This window comes from Sminthopsis crassicaudata, chromosome 4, assembly GCF_048593235.1.
Source record: "Sminthopsis crassicaudata isolate SCR6 chromosome 4, ASM4859323v1, whole genome shotgun sequence".
Taxonomy (NCBI): domain Eukaryota; kingdom Metazoa; phylum Chordata; class Mammalia; order Dasyuromorphia; family Dasyuridae; genus Sminthopsis; species Sminthopsis crassicaudata.
Genome location: NC_133620.1, coordinates 369,041,720 through 369,059,852, shown reverse-complemented (window position 1 = coordinate 369,059,852; position 18,133 = coordinate 369,041,720). Strand labels below are relative to the sequence as shown.

Genomic DNA, 18,133 nt, shown 5'->3' with positions numbered 1-18,133 from the left:
TCTGACATGATACCTCAGAGTTTTTTTTTTTAACTTGCATTTCTCTAATCATAGTGACTTAGAGCAGTTTTTAATATATAAGTATAGATAGCTTTTATTTCTTCTTCTGAAAATTGTGTGTTGCTATCCTTTGACCATTATGAATCTCATTTTGAGCACATAGCAAGGAGATATAGAATGTTTTATAGAAGGAACAAACAGCAAGTAGGTTGGTATGTCTGGAATGTAGAATGAATCAAATAGGACAGGTCTGACCAGAACCAGAGGGGAGCCAGCTATAGTTACAGTCAGGGAAAACATATGGACAACCTGGGTGTTGCACTGGTATTCATAAAATCTAAAAGAACTGGAGGAAGCATATGGCACATTTGGTGGATCTTATAAAGAACACTTATGGAAGGACATGGGAAAAAAATTGTCAGGAATGAGAAGACATAAATGAGCTGCATACCACAAACATTATTTGTCTTTGAAAGTATGTTAGGCTATAGTGAGCCTTTATTGAAAATAGTAATAGAAGGAAAACTATTGTAGCTTTTGTATGAAAATGCACTACCATGGTGATGGAGAGTTGTGGAGGTAAGCCTAGGATTGGATTGAGGTGGTGATATAGAAATATAAATGAAAACACAGGTTCAGTACATAGTTAATCATTGGGCAGAAATGATCTCTAGTTAGCAAATTCAAGCATTTGGCTCAAATGATTTAAGGATCCTAAGGTGGAAAGGGTTTTTTCCACCTTAGGATCCTTATCTAGCAATAGCTGATGAATTTACTTTTGGCATCTTAAATTTCAGGAGTTAGGCCATGTTATTTTTATTATTATTTTGAATTTTTATTCATAATAATCACTAAACAAAATAGGTATTTGCTTATGCATAGGAGAGTACAAAAAGAGTTTGTAAAGGAAACTTCAGATTATCAAGCATAGCTTGCTTTTCTTTTAAAAATATATAAGATCAACCTATAGCTTTCCAGGCTGTCCTGTTTGTCGTTTTTGATTCTCTGTCCTTTTCTTTTTTTTTTCCCCTCCTGTCTTAACTTCTCAACTCCCTTCTTATTGGAAATAAAAATAAAGAAAAATGAAATCATTGTAACAGATATGCATAATGAAATAAAACAGATTCCCAAATTAGCCATATCTGAAAATGCATGTCTTATTCTTAGATTTGAATCCATCTCTTCTCTGTCAAGCTTCATCATTGATTTTGGTGGCATATTCCAATTAAAGCTTATCAACTATAAACAGCATAAAAGGTCAGGCCTAGAGTTGGAGATTAGGAGTGGTCTCCCCCCCCTTTTTTTTTTTGAGGTTGGGGTTAAGTGACTTGCCCAGGATCACACAGCTAGGAAGTGTTAAATGTCTGAGACCAGATTTGAACTCGGGTCATCCTGAATTCAAGTTTGGTGCTCTATCCACTGCGCCACCTAGCTGCCCCGTGATCCCCTTTTTAAAGCTCCTAATTGTTGTAAAGCTTCTAACTCACTATGCAAGTGAATGAACTCCCAAGGGAATAATTTTGGTGAGCACAAACTTTATCTTAGAATATACCTATAGTTAAAGAATATAAAGAAGTATCTAGTAAATGAGAAAAAATATTTGAATATACCTTGTATTGAGGAGATAAAAATTTAGGTTGGGATATGCTTTTGAAAATAACAGAGTGATTTTTTTTTTCTTTTTTTTACTTTTTGCTTTGGAACAGTAATTGTAAGATGTTTTAAGAGAATATTTAAACCACAGTCCTGCATAGAATTTTGCTATCAGTCCTTTGGAAATGCTTATATTTTTCAACAGTCCTTATGTTTCAGCTCTTGCTCTCTTTGAAATATCAGATTTGTGGATTCTACAAGCTTGTCTTATGTTCTTAAGTCTTTAACTTATTTTTTAAATAATAAGAGCTTTTTATTTTTCAAAATATCTGCAAAGATAGTTTTCAACATTCACCCTTGCAAAACCTTGTGTTCCAAATTTTTCTCCCTCCCTTTCCCTTCCCTCCCCTCCCTTACACAGTAAATAATCTAATATAGCTTAAACATATGCAATTCTTTTAAATATATTTCCACATTTACTGTGCTGCATAAGAAAAATCAGGTCAAAGGGGAAAAATGAGAAAGAAAATAACAGCAACAAAGATGAAAATACTATGCTATAATACATTTTCAGTCCCCCATAGTCTCTCTCTGGATGTAGATAACTCTGTTCATCACTAGTTTATTGGAATTGGTCAGAATCACCTCATTGTTAAAAAGATCCAAGTCCATCACAGTTGATCATCACATAATCTTTTTGCTGTTTACAATGTTCTCTTGCTTCTACTCACTTCCTGTAGCATCAGTTCATGCAAGTCTTTCTAGGCTTTTCTGAAATCATCCTATGGATCATTTTTTATGGAACAATAATATTCCATTACATTCACATAGCATGATTTATTCATTCATTCCCCAACTGATGGGCAACCACTCAAGTTTCCAATTCCTTGGCACTACAAAAAGGGCTGCTACAAACATTTTTGCCTTTTTAAGGATTTCTTTAGGGTAAAGACCCAGTAGAGAAACTCTGCTGGATCAAAGGATTTGATACCCTTTGGGCATAATTCCTAGTTGCCATCCCCCACCCCCCCCCAAAAAAAAATGAAGAAAAAAAAAGAGGAAAAAAAAAAAGATACAATTTTTTTTTTTTTAAAGGCTGGGTTAAGTGACTTGCCCAGGGTCACACACACAGCTAGGAAGTGTTAAGTGTCTGACACCAGATTTGAACTCAGATCCTCCTGAATTCAAGGCTGGTGCTCTATCCACTGCGTCACCTAGCTGCCCCAATACTACAATTTAAAGAAATAATTTAAATATCCAGGCCTTAATATTAGGATATAAATGATTTAGCAGCAGTCTCCACTATCAAGGAGCAGAAAGCTTTAACATGGTAACTAAGAGTAATTTGTCCAGCAAAACTGAGTTTAAATCCTACAGGGGGAAAAGTGCTCATGAATGAAATAAGAGAACTTTCAAATATTTCAGATGAAAAATCAGAACTGCATAGAAACTTTTAAAGTTCAAACAAAAAAATTAAGAGAACCATAAGGCAAAAATGAATAAAGGACTATAAGATAACATGCTTACTTTTAAATATGGAGAGATGATAAAAGTGTTCCCTCTTCATTAGAATTGATAGGGGGAGTCACGGAGACAAGGTTTGAGAATATTTGGTTCTGTTAGACTTTGGTAATCTTAAGAGAAGAATAAGAGGAGAGAAATATACTGGGGAACAGGGAAAAGGAGAAGGTAAAAGAAAATTATCTCACATCAGAGTATCAGAGTTTGCAAGTAGACATCTATGCTAATGAGGAGAGGGAGGGAAGAGTAGCTTACATTTCAACTTCACTCTTATCTGAATTGGTCAAAGGAAAAAAAATATATGTCTGGATATATACACACATACACACAGAGTTGGGTACAGAACTATATTTCACTCAATAGAAGGGGAAGGGGAAAAGGGATAATGGGGACTTAAGAGAGTAGTTAGATTTAAGAAGAGTTTACTCCTAAGCAAAAACAATGTATAAAAAAATTTAGTTTTTTTTTTTTTTTAAATGCGGCAAAGAATGGGCAGAATTGCCCATAAATTGAGGAATGGTTGAACAAGTTATGGTATGTAAATACAGTGTAATACTGTTGTGTTATAAGAAATGACTGATATGATTTCAAAGAAACATGGGAAGATTTTTATGAACTGAGGCATAATGAACAATTTATACAATGACAATAAAAATGATAAAGACAAAACATTTTGAAGTTAGTGCAATAACCAACTTCATTTCCAAAAGATTAATGATAAAATATGCTAACTATTTCCATAATAGAGAGGTGAAGATTTGAAGGGTGCAGAATGAATGCAGAAGAATTTTTTCTTCTCCTACATAACCAGTATGGAAATTTATTTTGCTTGTTATACATATTTGTGACAGATTTTGTTTTTCTTTTGTTCTTAATTGGGATTGATTGGGATGGGTGAGAAAAGTTACATTGAAATTAATTACATTGAAAAATATTATTCAGAGTTATATTTTATAATATATTTAGTTTCTGTGATGATTTTTACCTGTGTTGTTCCTAAATAATTGAAATTTCTTTTATGTAGTCCAAAAATTTTCTTGATCAAGGCAACTCCAAATTAGATCAGACCTCTAGATAATTTCCTGTAGGAAGAAAACTGCTTCAAATTTCTCTGTTGTTTTTTCAAATGCCTATTTATATAAGACTGGTTACTTAAATCTGGGGTTGGAGAAGGATACAGCTAGTTTTATTTTAGTACTTGCTATACAGGAAATTCTCTGGAGTTTGGATGTAAGAGGACTGTTGAATAGAATATAATTAAATTCTTACTGGGACTTTTGGTTATTAAAAAAAAAAGTTGTAGAATGCAATTTTAATATAGTTTTATTTCTTTCTTAGGCTTACAGTGGTACACCTCTCACAGAAGAAAAGGAGAAAATAGTATGGGTCAGATTTGAAAATGCTGATTTAAATGGTATGGTTTTATTTATTTTTATCTTTTAAAATATTTTATTTTCAAAATATATGAAACAATGGTTTTCAAAATTCATCCTTGCAAAACCTTGTATTCCAAATTTTTCTTTCTTCCTTCCCTCCATCCCCCTCCTCTAAACAGCAAGTAATCCAATATATGTTAAACTTGTGTAGTTCTTCTATACATATTTCTTCCTTTATCATGCTGCACAAAAAAAATCAAAAAAAGAGAAAAAAATGAGAAAGTGGAAGAAAAAAAAAAAGCAAGCAACAACAAAAAAGGTAAAAATACTATGATGTGATCCACATTCAATCTCCACAGTCCTTTCCCTGGATGCAGATGGCTCTCTCCATCACAAGTCTTAGCCTGAATAACCTCATTGTTGAAAAGAGTCACATTATGGTTTTATTTTTAAGCATGCTATTGAAATATTTTTTCAAAGTTGAGCTGATTCCATGAGTATTTTTGGCACTAGACTTTTCTTTTAAGCTGTTCAGTTTTAAATCAGAATGTGAAACCTTAGACTTACAGAACTCCAATAAATATTCTTTCATAAAAAGTATATTTGGAGTAAAATTTTGGTGAGAGATTTATAATTCCAAAATGTCTTCATTGATGAAAATTTGATCTTTTTTTCCTTAGATTTAATAAATTTATACACTGAAATAAAACAAAAAAGTTACGTCTCTCCTCCAAATCACATAAAAGTTGAGGACCTCCATTCTATATGAAACTCTTCTCAGGAAGTTTGATAGTAATTATTGCCCGTTGAAGGGTATATAAGGTGGTGAATGACTATTGGGCTTGGACTCAACAGAGACCTGCCTCAGTTTGGATATTGCCTCAGTTATTTGACCATAAGTATGTCACTTAATGGTTCTGAATCTCAACCTTATTTTCTGTAAAATGGGAATAATGGGCTTTTGTGAAGATTGGATGAAATAATATAGATAAAATACTTTTTCAGCTTTAAAGCTTGATATAAATACCTTCCATGCTTATGATGGTAGTTGAGTACTTGCTTTAGTTGAGTTACTTATAGCTATAGTTTATTGTTTCATGATAACTTTTATTTAGTTTTGTTTTTGTTTTTGTTTTTGTTTTTTTGAGGCTGGGGTTAAGTGACTTGGCCAGGGTCACACAGCTAGGAAGTGTTAAGTGTCTGAGAAAGGATTTGAACGTTTTGTAGTTAATAAAACACTCAGAAAGCTGATTAGAGATAGAACTGGGATTTGAGCCCAGATGAGAGTTTCAATCAAGATTTCATTACAGCCTATTGGCCCATAATAATTAAAGTATTATGTAAGGTTTAAAAAGTACTTTCCCCACAACTATGAGACATAAGGGGCTAATAGTGTTTCCCCGTATTAAGAAGTGAAAATTGCAGTTCAGACAGGTTATGTGTTTTGTCTAAAGTAAAATGAATAATATGTGTAAGAGATAGGATTTAAATCCAGGTCTAAGTATAGTCCTTTATTTTTATTTTCCAGTGGCTTTCATGAAGGGAAGATATAAACATTTTAAAAAGAAACTATCAATTATGCAAGGAAAAAATCCTCAGAAAACAGAAAATACACACTAAGAATCTTACCAACTTCAAATAAAGGGGGTCTTTATTAAATTCAAAGATACCTAACAAGAGACTATGAAATACAATTTTTATGGGCTAAAGGGCCAATAGGCTCTACCTGTTTCTCATCTTGCTGGTTCATTTGGATTCAGGTGTGAAGAGGTGAGTCCAAGTCTCTGCAGGAGACTTTGTTAATGGCTCACTGACACTCACCGGTGCTGGCAGTTGGTGGGTAGGCAGCAGTGATTCCAGAGGCAGTTGGTGTAGCAACAGTGAAACCTAATTGGAAATAAAGGAGAGGAAGAAGGGCAAAGCCCCAAGAAGTTCTATTAAGGGTTTAAATTATCAGTGAAGGAAAAGAAGTGAGATCTCTAGTCCTCAACTGAATGAAAGGCAGTTAAGTAAGTAGTCCAAGGACTGTCCAGGATTTTTCTGTTGCCTGGAAGTTTCAAAGTGATTTATAGGGTTTTCAGAGTGTTTCTTTCTTTGACCCTTCAGTTGAGAGAGGTGCATTCCGCCTCACCTCCAAGCAAGGAGGGAGGCCTTTTTTCTTGACCTTGAGGTGAGGATGGGGTGTTTCCCCTGAATATCTGAGCCACTCTAGGTCTAATCTCCTATTGCAGTGTGCTAAAGATCCACCCAATGTTCCAGCTTTTTGGCCATCTTGTCAATGCTGGCTTTATGCCCAAAAGCATGTTTTTGTTTGTTTTGCTTTGCTTTGTTTTTAATAAGGCAGCTAGTAAATTTCCATAGAAAATTTAAATTGTATCACAAGCCAAAGTTGTGTTAGGCCTCAGATAATGAGAATACATTTAAAAGGAACATTAGAAAATTACTTTGTTTAAGGAGCATCAAAGGATCACACGGAAACATTTTCACTACAGTATACTACACGTGTGTTTGTTTTAAAAGAATAGGTTTTAATTTCCTAATTTTGTTAGTTGGAAGTAATATTTTAGAAGTATCAAAATTTGTATTTTGAAAAACATAGTCATGCAAAAACATCAGTTCTTTCTTCTTTCCTCTGTTTATGACTTATCCTGATGGTCCTCAGGAGTTTGCTTGTTTGGCTTGAGCCCTAGTGCTGCTTAAAACTCCCAGACCCAGGTGATTCATGAGCTTCAGGCTTCCAAATAGTGAGATTAACAGCATGTGCCTAATTTTGCCTGGCATGACAAAAGTTTTCCAAGGTTTTTGGAGTCTTATTCCTCTCTTAACTTTTCTGTTTCTCCCCATGGCAGAAATATGGTTTATAAAACCTTTTCTTAATGGAAAAGGTTGGTGGATTGAAAAGTTCTGACTTTAGACTATTGTAGCATTTGTGCTATATTATATATAAAATGGCAATGACTAAGAAACCTCATGTTGTTTTTAAATGGAAAATGAAACTCTTGATATTCAAATTTATTAACCCTCAAAATTAACTTTTGGGTAATTTTGTTAGATAAGAATAGAAATGAAAAGATCACTAATTTTTGTTTAGGGCACTCCTTTGACTGGCATTATCTTTGATGCCTGCATTCATTTGGCAAAAGGACTTTATTTGTGATTGTTAAAAGTTATTATCAGTTGTATCATTATAAAGTTAGTAAATTCTGATGTATTGATTTTTATTAGATTCAAAATTATTCTCTTGACTAGATTTCCTTAGCCTCTTTAATTCAAACTCTGCTAATAAGAATTCTGTTTACATTATAACTGCCAAGTGGTCACCTTTGCTTGAAGAACTCTTATTACGGGTGGGGAGAAGGAAAATAGGACTGGGACACTTGTTACATTCAAGGCAGCCCATTCCACTTTTGAGGTGCTCCAATTATTAGAAAATTCTCCTCATATGAAACTTAAATTTTCCTCCTTGTAACTTCTCTCAGTTGCTTCTACAAAACAGAACTTGAACAAAACAGAATACTATCTCTTCCCCACTACAGCCCCCAAAGGATTTAAAGACAGCTATAGTTTTCCCAGTAACTTTTCTTTTGTTCTGTTTGTTATAAGCTCTGAATTAAACAAATTCCACCAGCAAAAGCACATCTTCAACTGATCCTTATTTGGTATGATCTTGTGGTCTCCTGGTAGCCTTATTAACAAACTTCCTAAAAATATGGTTCCAAGACCTGAATTCAGAACTGATTTGAGAGAGAGACCTTAAACTTTTACATGAAAAAATTCCCCTCATCTTATTGTGGAGATTTCTACTACTTACCTTAGTGTAGTACTTTTTTATGATGACAGTAAAGCAGGATTAGTTTTCTTCCATTCAAAGAAAATTTGAAAATTGCTCTTCATATTTCTTTTAACTCTTCCTTGGAATTTTATATAAAAATAGTTCTTATTGTCCTTGTCCTTTGCTTCCTAGACTGTCTCCCTTGGAATTGTCATCCTTTCCCCTAACAACTGAAATGTTCTTCTCTATCAAAAAATTTTATTCATCCTTTCAGCCTCGATTAAGATACTAATTCTTTCATGATCACTACATCCCACAATGATCGTTCTTTGTCCTTTGAATCCTAGTAGCATTTGCTTTTTTTTTTTTTTTGGTCATTTAAAAAATCTTATGATTATTTTTTCATTTTGCTTAACATTTTAACATATTTATCATGTTCTTACTATGTGATAGATACTATGGAAGGATGGTCTAGATATGTTTTTTGCTCTCAAGAAACTTTTGTTCTGAAAGGGGATATAAGTCATATATGCTTAATGGGAGTAATGCAATGTAGGCTGTGATGAATGCAGGAAAGAAGGGTATAGAATTGCCATTGAATTTTGGAGAAGAGGTCACTTTCAGCAAGGGAATCTTAATGTGGGTTTCATGAATGAAATGAAATTTTATAGGTGCTTTATTTTCCCAACTAAATTATTATCCTCTTTTAGACTTCAAGGAGCAAGTTAACTGCTTCTTGCATTATCTACTGCATATTTTGTCTAGTAGGTGATACAAAACCATTGATTTCCATGTTCGTGTACTCTCTTTTTTGTCTATATATGTTTAGTTTTCCAGGAGTTTATCAAAATTCATATACATGCACTGAATTATATATATTTTAACATCTTATTGCCAATATTTGCTTTAAAAAATCCATAAAATCTACAAGTTGTGAAAATTACAAAATGAAAATTTTTTGACATTTTTGTTAGATTTTTAACATATTTAGAAAACAGAATTTTTTTTTTTTTTTTTTTGGTTATTGTTACCTGCATTTGGTTTTGCTCCTGTTTTTGTGCTCTTTTTACTTTTTTTAGGACTCATTAAAATTGACAACTATCAATGTCTGAAAATTTTATATTTATCATTCTCTGTTTTGGAAGATAATCAGATTTAAAATTTTAGCTTTCTTGTAATGTTTATTTTCAGAATTTTTATCAGATTTATCATCTGATAATAACAATAATCAGAATTATTATCATCAAAATTTTTGCTCTCAGTTGAGTTTTCTTTCCTTTAATTTTTGATTTTCTTTAATTTTCCACCTAAATATTTTAATTTCCATTGTAGATACAACAAGGAATATGGAATTTCATGAAATACATGGCACTGGAAATGAACCACCTTTGCTTGTAATGATTGGGTACAGTGATGGAATGCAAATTTGGAGCATACCTGTGAGTATATCAAGTTTGTTTGATCTTAAGACTTTTCAGGAAATTGATTTCTTAAACCTGTCCTTTCTGTTTTGAAATTGATTCTTTTTGATATATGTATATACTATATATATATAAAGAAAGGTGGTGGAGTTTGTTTAATTTAGAACTTTTAATAAAGATTTTATGTTATTATTGTACTGTCATAGATTTGTTTAAGTATTACTGGGGATAGGTGACATAAGATATTTGTGTATGTGTGTGTTTTAATAAAGGTCATGTAGTTGCTTAATTTAGTTTAAAAAAGTCATTTCTCTGAATTTTACTTTTGAGGTGACTTATGTCAGCTTTATTATTTCATAGTTACAGAGTATTCATGATATGATTTACTCTGAAAAATGGGACTTTACTATTGGCAAGATATTTTATTATCACTTTTTTGGGGGTTTTTTCTTTTGTTTTATTAAGTTACAATTAGGCCCTAGTGGGCTTTGGGGAAGGTTAGTCATTTATGAGTATAGCATAAAGATTTGCTGTGTAGGCAGGAGATAGATCTGCCAGGGAAGATAGGAGATATGGCAAGAACTGGTCTCATCTTATATTCATTGTTGTGATTCAAGGCAGAATTTAAATTCCAGTTCCCTAAGCAAAATTTCATGTAGAGGAACTAAACTTTTTATTAAGTGCCAAATAGTCATAAAACGGAGATGAACTGTCTCCATTCTGGATGCCCTTTGTAGGTCAACGTCTATGTGTATGCAATTGCCATATAAATTATTTTAGTCTGGCACTTTGGCAGGCCTTTTGAGAATTTTGCAGTACATCACCCTAGAAATTGATGCAGGTTAATTAGGAAATTTTTGAGCACACAACTTGACTTCGAACATATTACATATTGATTTAATTTCCTTCTGTAATTTTTGTTGCAGAGTGTAGGATTGGCTCATGAGCAGACTAGATTTTCCTTAAAGCTTTTAAGAAACTTTTATTCAAAGTTTTAATTTAACTTGAAAGTATGGATGAATAAACATTTATTAATGTTTTACTATGTGCAATGCATCATACTAAGGACTGTATACAATTTGAAAAGCAAATACATTGCCTTCTTGAGGAGATTACATTATAATGGGGGAAAAACCTGAAAGAAGTTTCAACTGCATATTAGATGGGAAGGACCCTTAACCCTTAGGGTGCTGGGGACAAGCAAATGGTAGTGCGTTTTCTTAATGTTGTTTTCACAACAAAATTCTTTCTGTTTCTGATATTGAGCCATTTGACAATTGTGAGAACTTTGGTGGTTAGACCTTTCTTTTCTAGGTCTTTCATAGTTGTCATTCCTGAGGAGAAGGGAAGTTTAGCTCCTGCAGAAGTAGTTACCACGTTGTTTTCCGTGGATGACAACTGCAGAGAGAGACTGGGGTGGAGCAGGACTGACATAGTCTGGGCAATACTGTCATTCTGTTAGGGGCCAGAACTTGAAACAAGGTGTTAAGTCAGTGCAATTAATAGAGACAATGGTTGTTTAGCATGGTGCTTGACAATTCTCTAGTTCAGTACATATACTTAGTACTTCCTATAGTTCTATAAGATTCACACCTTTGATAAGATAGCATACAAGCTCCTACAAACTCAGCCAGAATCAGAACTAGAAGACAGAGACTGTGGTGGTGGTTTTCCTGCCTCCCCCACAGAAACCAAGACACATTCAGGAGGACCTCGAGAAGCTGGCAGCAGCAGAGAACACAAAGGACTGGTGGCAGGAGCTGAAGCTCTCGGAACCAAGGAGAGAGATAAGGAAGCTAACCACACCCCAGGAAGGAGACAATAAAGGATTTAGACTTTAACACCTGGCTGCACTTGTGATGATTACTCTGAACTGAAAGGAAAGCTGCTCCCAGAGACCTCCAAGGAAAATGAATCAAAAGAGATTAAAATTCTGGGGCTCACTAGCCCCTCAGTATTAATTAGCAGTTGATATTGCAGGTGGTAAGAATAGTGAACTCTGTCTACAGGGATTATTTCCCTCAGGGATGGCTGTGAAGGGCTGGTGATGTGGTAGAGTCTTGGGTTCAGGATCCTAGCTCTCTTAAGGTATTCGTGGAAGATAAATAAATGTGACAAGTAGTCTATGTTTAACTCTTGTTTTCATTTCAAACTGGCTTATTCTCCAGTCTGGCTTCTTAAACTTTTTCCACAACTCCTTTTCACCTGAGAAATTTTTATGCTATCCTTTATATACATACATGCATGCATACATACATACATATATACATAATAGGTATACAAATCAAACATTTATTGATAATAGGTCATAATTTTACAACCCCTATATTCAGTTACAAAACCTCATATTGGGTCATCACTCACAATTGTAAGAATCACTATAATTAGTGTGGGTAAAATTGGAGTTTCATTAGATTTCCAAAATGGACTTGTTTTATACAGATGAAAGAATCTTGATTTTTATATTAATGACTTAAGACATTTTCTGTATTTTTGCATGTACCTTTCATAGAATATTCTTGCAGTTCGGATATTTGGTCAGTTAATCAACAAACAAATGTTTTCCATTTGCCAGGTACTGTGGTAAAGGTTATGGGGTATAAAGAAAAGCAAAAACAGGTTCATTATAGCCCAAGATTCGTGCATGAGGTGGTGTTGAAGACACATAATGGAAAAAACCCTGAACTCATTTTATATTTTCACGATCCTGAGGAAGTTTACATATGAACTATTCTTATCCCTATTTTAAAGGGGAAACTAAGGGACTATGACATTGAATTACTTATTTCAGTTCACCCTGAATAATAAGGGAAATGGCCTTTTCCCACTTTCCTGTAGGTACCTAATATTGCAGGAGATTCCTACATAAGGTAATTTCTGAGACTCCTTCTAACTTAGATTTCATGACAGTTCCAGAGTTAATTGTCCACTTTTTTTTGTTTGTTTTTGGTGAGGCAATTGGGCTTAAGTGACTTGCCAAGTTATTTGACTTGCTAAGTTACATAACTTGTGGTTAAGTGACAAACAGCTATTAAGCCTTAAGTGTCTTAGGTCAGATTTAAATTCAGATTCTCCTTATTCTAAGGCCAGTGCCCTGTCTTCTGCTCCATCTAGCTATCCTTAATTGTCCACTTTCAAAATTGTTCAGACCTTTTACTTTTTTTTTTTTTTTTTAATAGTTGATTTTTGTATGGGTGGTCATTTATACTCTTCACTAAAACTCCTATCTACAGATGAAAAAAAAAATGAGGTCCATGAGTGTTAAGACTGTTGCAGAACTTTAAAACTAGCAGGAATCATTGGATTCTCTGAGACATGATGAGAATATTGCAGGATTTCAAAACTTGCAAGAATCATTGGATTCCCTAGATACATGAAGTAATGGACAATAGATTGGTTTTGCACTATTTCTAGGACTTATGGATATGTATAATTCCTCATTGATTCATGTTGTTTATTATGTAATACCTCCTGTGTTAATGATTTATATACCTGTTTCAAGTGAGACTCTTTAGAAACCCACTAATCTAATTTTATTTCCCATTTCCCTTTGGTGTTTTCATCTCCCTTCCTGAGATGTTAGAGAGGACGTGATCACCTCCTTTTATGGTGTTTTCACCCCTTTTTTTGAGGAGTCAGGGTAGGCGTGATCACCTCCTTTTTGGGGTTCTCACCTCCTGTAGAAGTCAGGAGGTCATGACTACCTATCTTCTAAAACAAAAGGCACCAAAATGTAATGTTCTCAGTGGGGTTTTTCAAAGTCTTGTCTCCTTTCCTGGGGCCCGGTTAGCTTTCTTTTTTTATTTTCATTTTTTTGTTATTAATTATAATTTTCATTTACCAGATATATACATGGGTAATTTTACAGCATTGACAATTGCCAAACCTTTTGTTCCAATTTTTCCCCTCCTTCCCCCCTCCCCTCCAAATGGCAGGTTGACCAATACATATTAAATATGTTAAAGTATAAATTAAATACAATATATGTGTACATGTCCAAACAGTTGTTTTGCTACAAAAAGAATTGGACTTTGAAATAGTGTACAATTAACCTGTGGAGGAAATCAAAAATGCAAGGATTGGGAATTCTATGTAGTGATTCATAGTCGTCTCCCAGAGTTCTTTCGTTGGGTGTAGCTGGTTCAGTTATTACTGCTATCTTGATAGAGAATTGATTTGGTTCATCTCATTGTTGAACATGGCCACATCCATCAGAATTGATCATCATATAGTAGTGTTGTTGAAGTATATAATGATCTCTTGATCCTGCTCATTCACTCAGCATCAGTTCATGTAAGACTCTCCAGGCCTTTCTGAAATCATCCTATTGGTCATTTCTTCCAGAACAATAATATTCCATAATATTCATATACTGCAATTTATTTAGCTATTTTCCAATTGATGGGCATCCACTTAGTTTCCAATTTCTGGCCACTACAAAGAGGGCTGCCACAAATATTCTTGCACATACAGGCCCCTTTCCCTTCTTTAAGATCTCTTTGGGATAAAAGCCCAATAGTAACACTGCTGGGTCACAGTTTGACCACTTTTTGAGCATTGTTCTAAATTACTCTCCAGAATGGCTGGATGTATTCACAATTCCACCAATAATGTATCAGTGTCTCTGTTTTCCCACATCCCCTCCAACATTGCGCATTATCTTTCCCTGTCATTCTAGCCAATCTGACAGGTGTGGAGTGGTATATCAGAGTTGTCTTAATTTGCATGTCTGATTAATAATGACTTGGAGCATCTTTTCATATGGCTAGAAATAGTTTTCAATTTCTTCATTTGAGAATTGTTCATATCCTTTGACCATTTATCAATTGGAGAATGGCTTGATTTCTTATAAATTAGAGTCAGTTCTTTATATATTTTGGAAATCAGGCCTTTATCGACCAGTTAGCTTTCTTAAAGGCTTTCTGGAGTCTTCGTTTCAGTGGAGAAGTGCAGGAGGCCAGGCCAGCCACCAGGAGCTTAGGTCAGCCACCAGGAGCCTGATCTAAGATCAAATGAATTTCTCTCCTTGGTTCCAAGAGATTGAGCTCCTGCCCCCAGTCCTTTGTCTTCTTTGCCTCTGAATGAACCTAGCTGAGGCTCCCAGCTTATATGCTCTATTCTGAGTATAAAGCCATCATCATATTACTAGGAAACAATTATTTGTTGTAAGATTAAATCAACATACTGAACTTAGAGAACTATTGAGCTAGATAACCATTGCCTCATTAATTCCATTTGGTTAGTACCTTGTTTCAAGTACTGGCCCATAACACAAGAGTCCTGTCTTTCGAAGCAGTCTGAGGATAGGCATATATTTAGAAGGAGGCTCAATTTCTTGATTAAAATGAGGTTTAAGAGTTTGTTCTTCATCATTTTGCGTATCATTCTACATCCTTACTACTGTAAGAATGCAGGTATTCAATTATTCAATTCAATTATTGGCTTACATTTTGATTGGTTTGCTTTTCTGAACTGATTTTAATGTGAATATGTACAGGGAAAGGAATAGCATCTCAGAAACAGTCATTGATAGATCATCTTATCCTTACATTCCTGGAGAATCTGTGAAATAGGAGATGGTGTGAACTTTTTTTTGTAATTCAGATTATATTTAAGATGTTTTAGAGTGTTTCCTGGACCCTGAAAAGTGTGACTTACTATGATTACGCTTATGTGATCATCATTTAACCTTTTCAAATTGCTTAAACTTGTTTATATCTCTATATTTTGCCTCATTTCTTTATTTAAAATTTTCTTTACTATTTTAAATATTGGTGTTTTTCCCCCTGGGATTTCTACTGTTCTCTAATCCAGAGAGTCATCCCATATAACAAGTAACATTTTAAAATACTACAATTTTTAGCTTTTTCTTAATTGATGTCTATTTTTTCCCCCAGTTCTTTTGTTCCCTTGCACTTTCTTCTTCTTATTGTCTCTTTGGGGTATAAGCTAGGTAATGGTATCCCTGCACCAAAGATTGTGGACATTTAAGCCACATTATTTGAATAAGTCCTTAAAAAATTTAGAAAATAAGAGAATTGGAGCAGTAGATGCTGTGATTTTGAGGCCTCTTCATTACCTATGTCCACATCTCACCAATATTCCTAATAAACTTTATTGGGGTAGTACACATTTACCACTTGTGGTCTTCCTGGTATGTATTGTTTTGAAAGTCAAAATAGTCTCTATGGAGATAAGAACGGTTCTTACCCCACCAATTACTAGCCACAATGTCATAACTAGATTGTCTGTCATTGTACATCCATGATAGGAACTCAGTGGAGTTCCAGTAAGTATCTGATGCTTCGCATCTCCATCATTCCAAATCAGTTCAGGCTTATTGTATCTGTTACACAAGATCATAATATTCTGGCATGAAGGAACTATAAAATTTTGAATGTGAATGTTCAGAAAACATTCCGAATTCTGAATGTTTCTTCAGGTCAAGCTTAAAATAAAATCATTCTGGGTGAGTGATATAATACATAGCAATTATTCTTCACTCAGAAGAACATCCCCAGGTCTTCAGCTAGGTCCTACATTCTGAGAATTTCAGAGGCAGCAGCAGCAGCTGATTTGTAGAGGCTACAATCCCTGCCATTGCTGAAAAACTCTTCTATTAGTTGTATTCCAGTTTTCTTAACAATTTTTTTTTTAATCAAATAGGGAGCTCTTTCCTAAGTCATTTATATTTTTTGGCTTCTTACATACTGGGTTATTGTATTGTATTGATTCTGATTCCCTTTTGTTGCATTGATCTGCTTCTTCACCTCTTTATTTTTTAACCAGTAATAGTTTTAATAATTGATGCTCTATGATACAAATTGAGAGTTATTTTCTCCTTTTACCTTGTCTTCTTTTCATTATTTTCTTGATTCTCTATATCTCTCTTTTTATAAATTAATGTCTTTATTATGCTAATTAATTATGCTAAGTATCTCTTTTGATAATACATATTATCAAAAGATATTTGTGGTATCAAATATTATAAAATAGTGTTAAGACTGTAAGTCAATTTTTGTAATAGGCTTTGTATTATTATCGTACTCAGTTTTTTAGGCATATTGAGCTGTTAGCTGTTTTCTAATTTCAGCATTCCATCTTTCATCTCTTCAGCTTTCTCATGAGCTTTTATGCATTCATGGAATGCTCTTCCTCTTTACCTCTGTCTCTTATAATCCTTGTCTCCTTCTCTTAAGGCTCAGCTTATAAGATATCTTCTGTTTGAAGTTTTTCCCAATTGTTCAATTGTTAATGTTCTTTTCCTTCTCAGATTAACTTGTAAGTACTTAGATGTATAAATGCTGTATCTTCCCCACAAGAATGTAAACTCTTTGAGGACTAGGACAGTTTAATTTTTCTACTCCCATCACCTAACAGAATGTCTTGTATATAGTAGGTACTTTATAAATATTTGTTAAGTTGAGTTATTAGGTAAATAAAGTCTGTAGGAAAAGAAAGGAGGAATGTGACAAATAGGATAGCAAATTGAAATAAAATAAGGGTGGCTAATTTGTTGTACTGAAGGAAAGAGAGCATTCATTACAAAAAATTTGTTGTACTTTTTCAAGCCTTGCTTCCTGAGAGTTGTTGGATTCATTAGTAGGTTTTGAGTAATTGGTATTGATGGGAAGGAGAGTTTGGTTTTAGCCATATTGAGTTTAAGGGATAGCCTAAATTACCATTACCAATTGCCTATCAGTGTAATCCTTCAGAAACAGTCATTTACTTTACTTGATAAACCACTTATCATCACTGAAGAAATCTTGGTGTTAAGAAAGTTAAGTATTTGTTTCAGGGAAAAGTTTGGGAGTCATTGAAAGCATTTTACAAATTCTCTGAGATAGTCCTGCCTGTTGTTTTATTCTGTTCTGTTTATTGTTTATCTTTATTGTCTGTGCAAAGCATATGTACTAATGGAAAAGTTCTTGTGTGCTTTCTAAAAGTATTTAAGTATTAGTTTTTGATGGAGTTTTTGGCATTGTTATGATATCCAAAATATGGAGAAATCAAGTAAAATATTTGACGTCTGAATATTTGTTATTGTGTATAATAGTTATTATTAATAGATTTGAAAATATTTTTTTCCCTCACATCTTCCTCACTTAACCTTTAACTTGGCTTTCTGCCGTTTGTCCTCTGTCCAGGACATTTTTGGTTTTGACTTTTGGGTCAATGAAAGTACATAAGTGAAAAGTGGAAGTACATAGGTGAAAAAGAACAATAAAAAGAAAAGAAATCACAACATTGAGGAAGTCAAGTAAAAATATTTAAACTTCTAAATGATCTGAAACAGCTGTCTCTTTAACTAGATAATTATTATTAATAGAGGTTTTACATTTTAAAAAATATTCCTTAAAGATGATTAAAAGCCTAAGACAAAAAAGTTTTAACTCTGGGATTTAAATAAAAAATTATTGTAATCACAAATTTAATTCATAATTATTATT

General features: G+C 33.7%; 1 protein-coding gene and 1 long non-coding RNA gene across 17 annotated transcripts in view; one reads left to right on the top strand and one right to left on the bottom strand.

Moving 5' to 3' along the window:
• Positions 1–18,133, top strand: part of BCAS3 (BCAS3 microtubule associated cell migration factor) — a 784,754-nt gene that overhangs the window by 11,386 nt on the left and 755,235 nt on the right. For all 16 annotated transcript variants that reach the window (XM_074262034.1, XM_074262038.1, XM_074262041.1 and 13 more), the window contains exons 4-5: positions 4,453–4,528; positions 9,595–9,701. In XM_074262034.1, coding sequence (XP_074118135.1) covers positions 4,453–4,528; positions 9,595–9,701 — 183 coding nt within the window. The remainder of the gene's footprint in view (positions 1–4,452; positions 4,529–9,594; positions 9,702–18,133) is intronic.
• LOC141539360 (uncharacterized) lies at positions 4,507–6,339 on the bottom strand. The gene is made up of 2 exons (XR_012481277.1): positions 6,217–6,339; positions 4,507–4,732 (listed from the first exon to the last, which is right to left on the bottom strand). It is a non-coding gene; the product is annotated as an uncharacterized LOC141539360 (long non-coding RNA).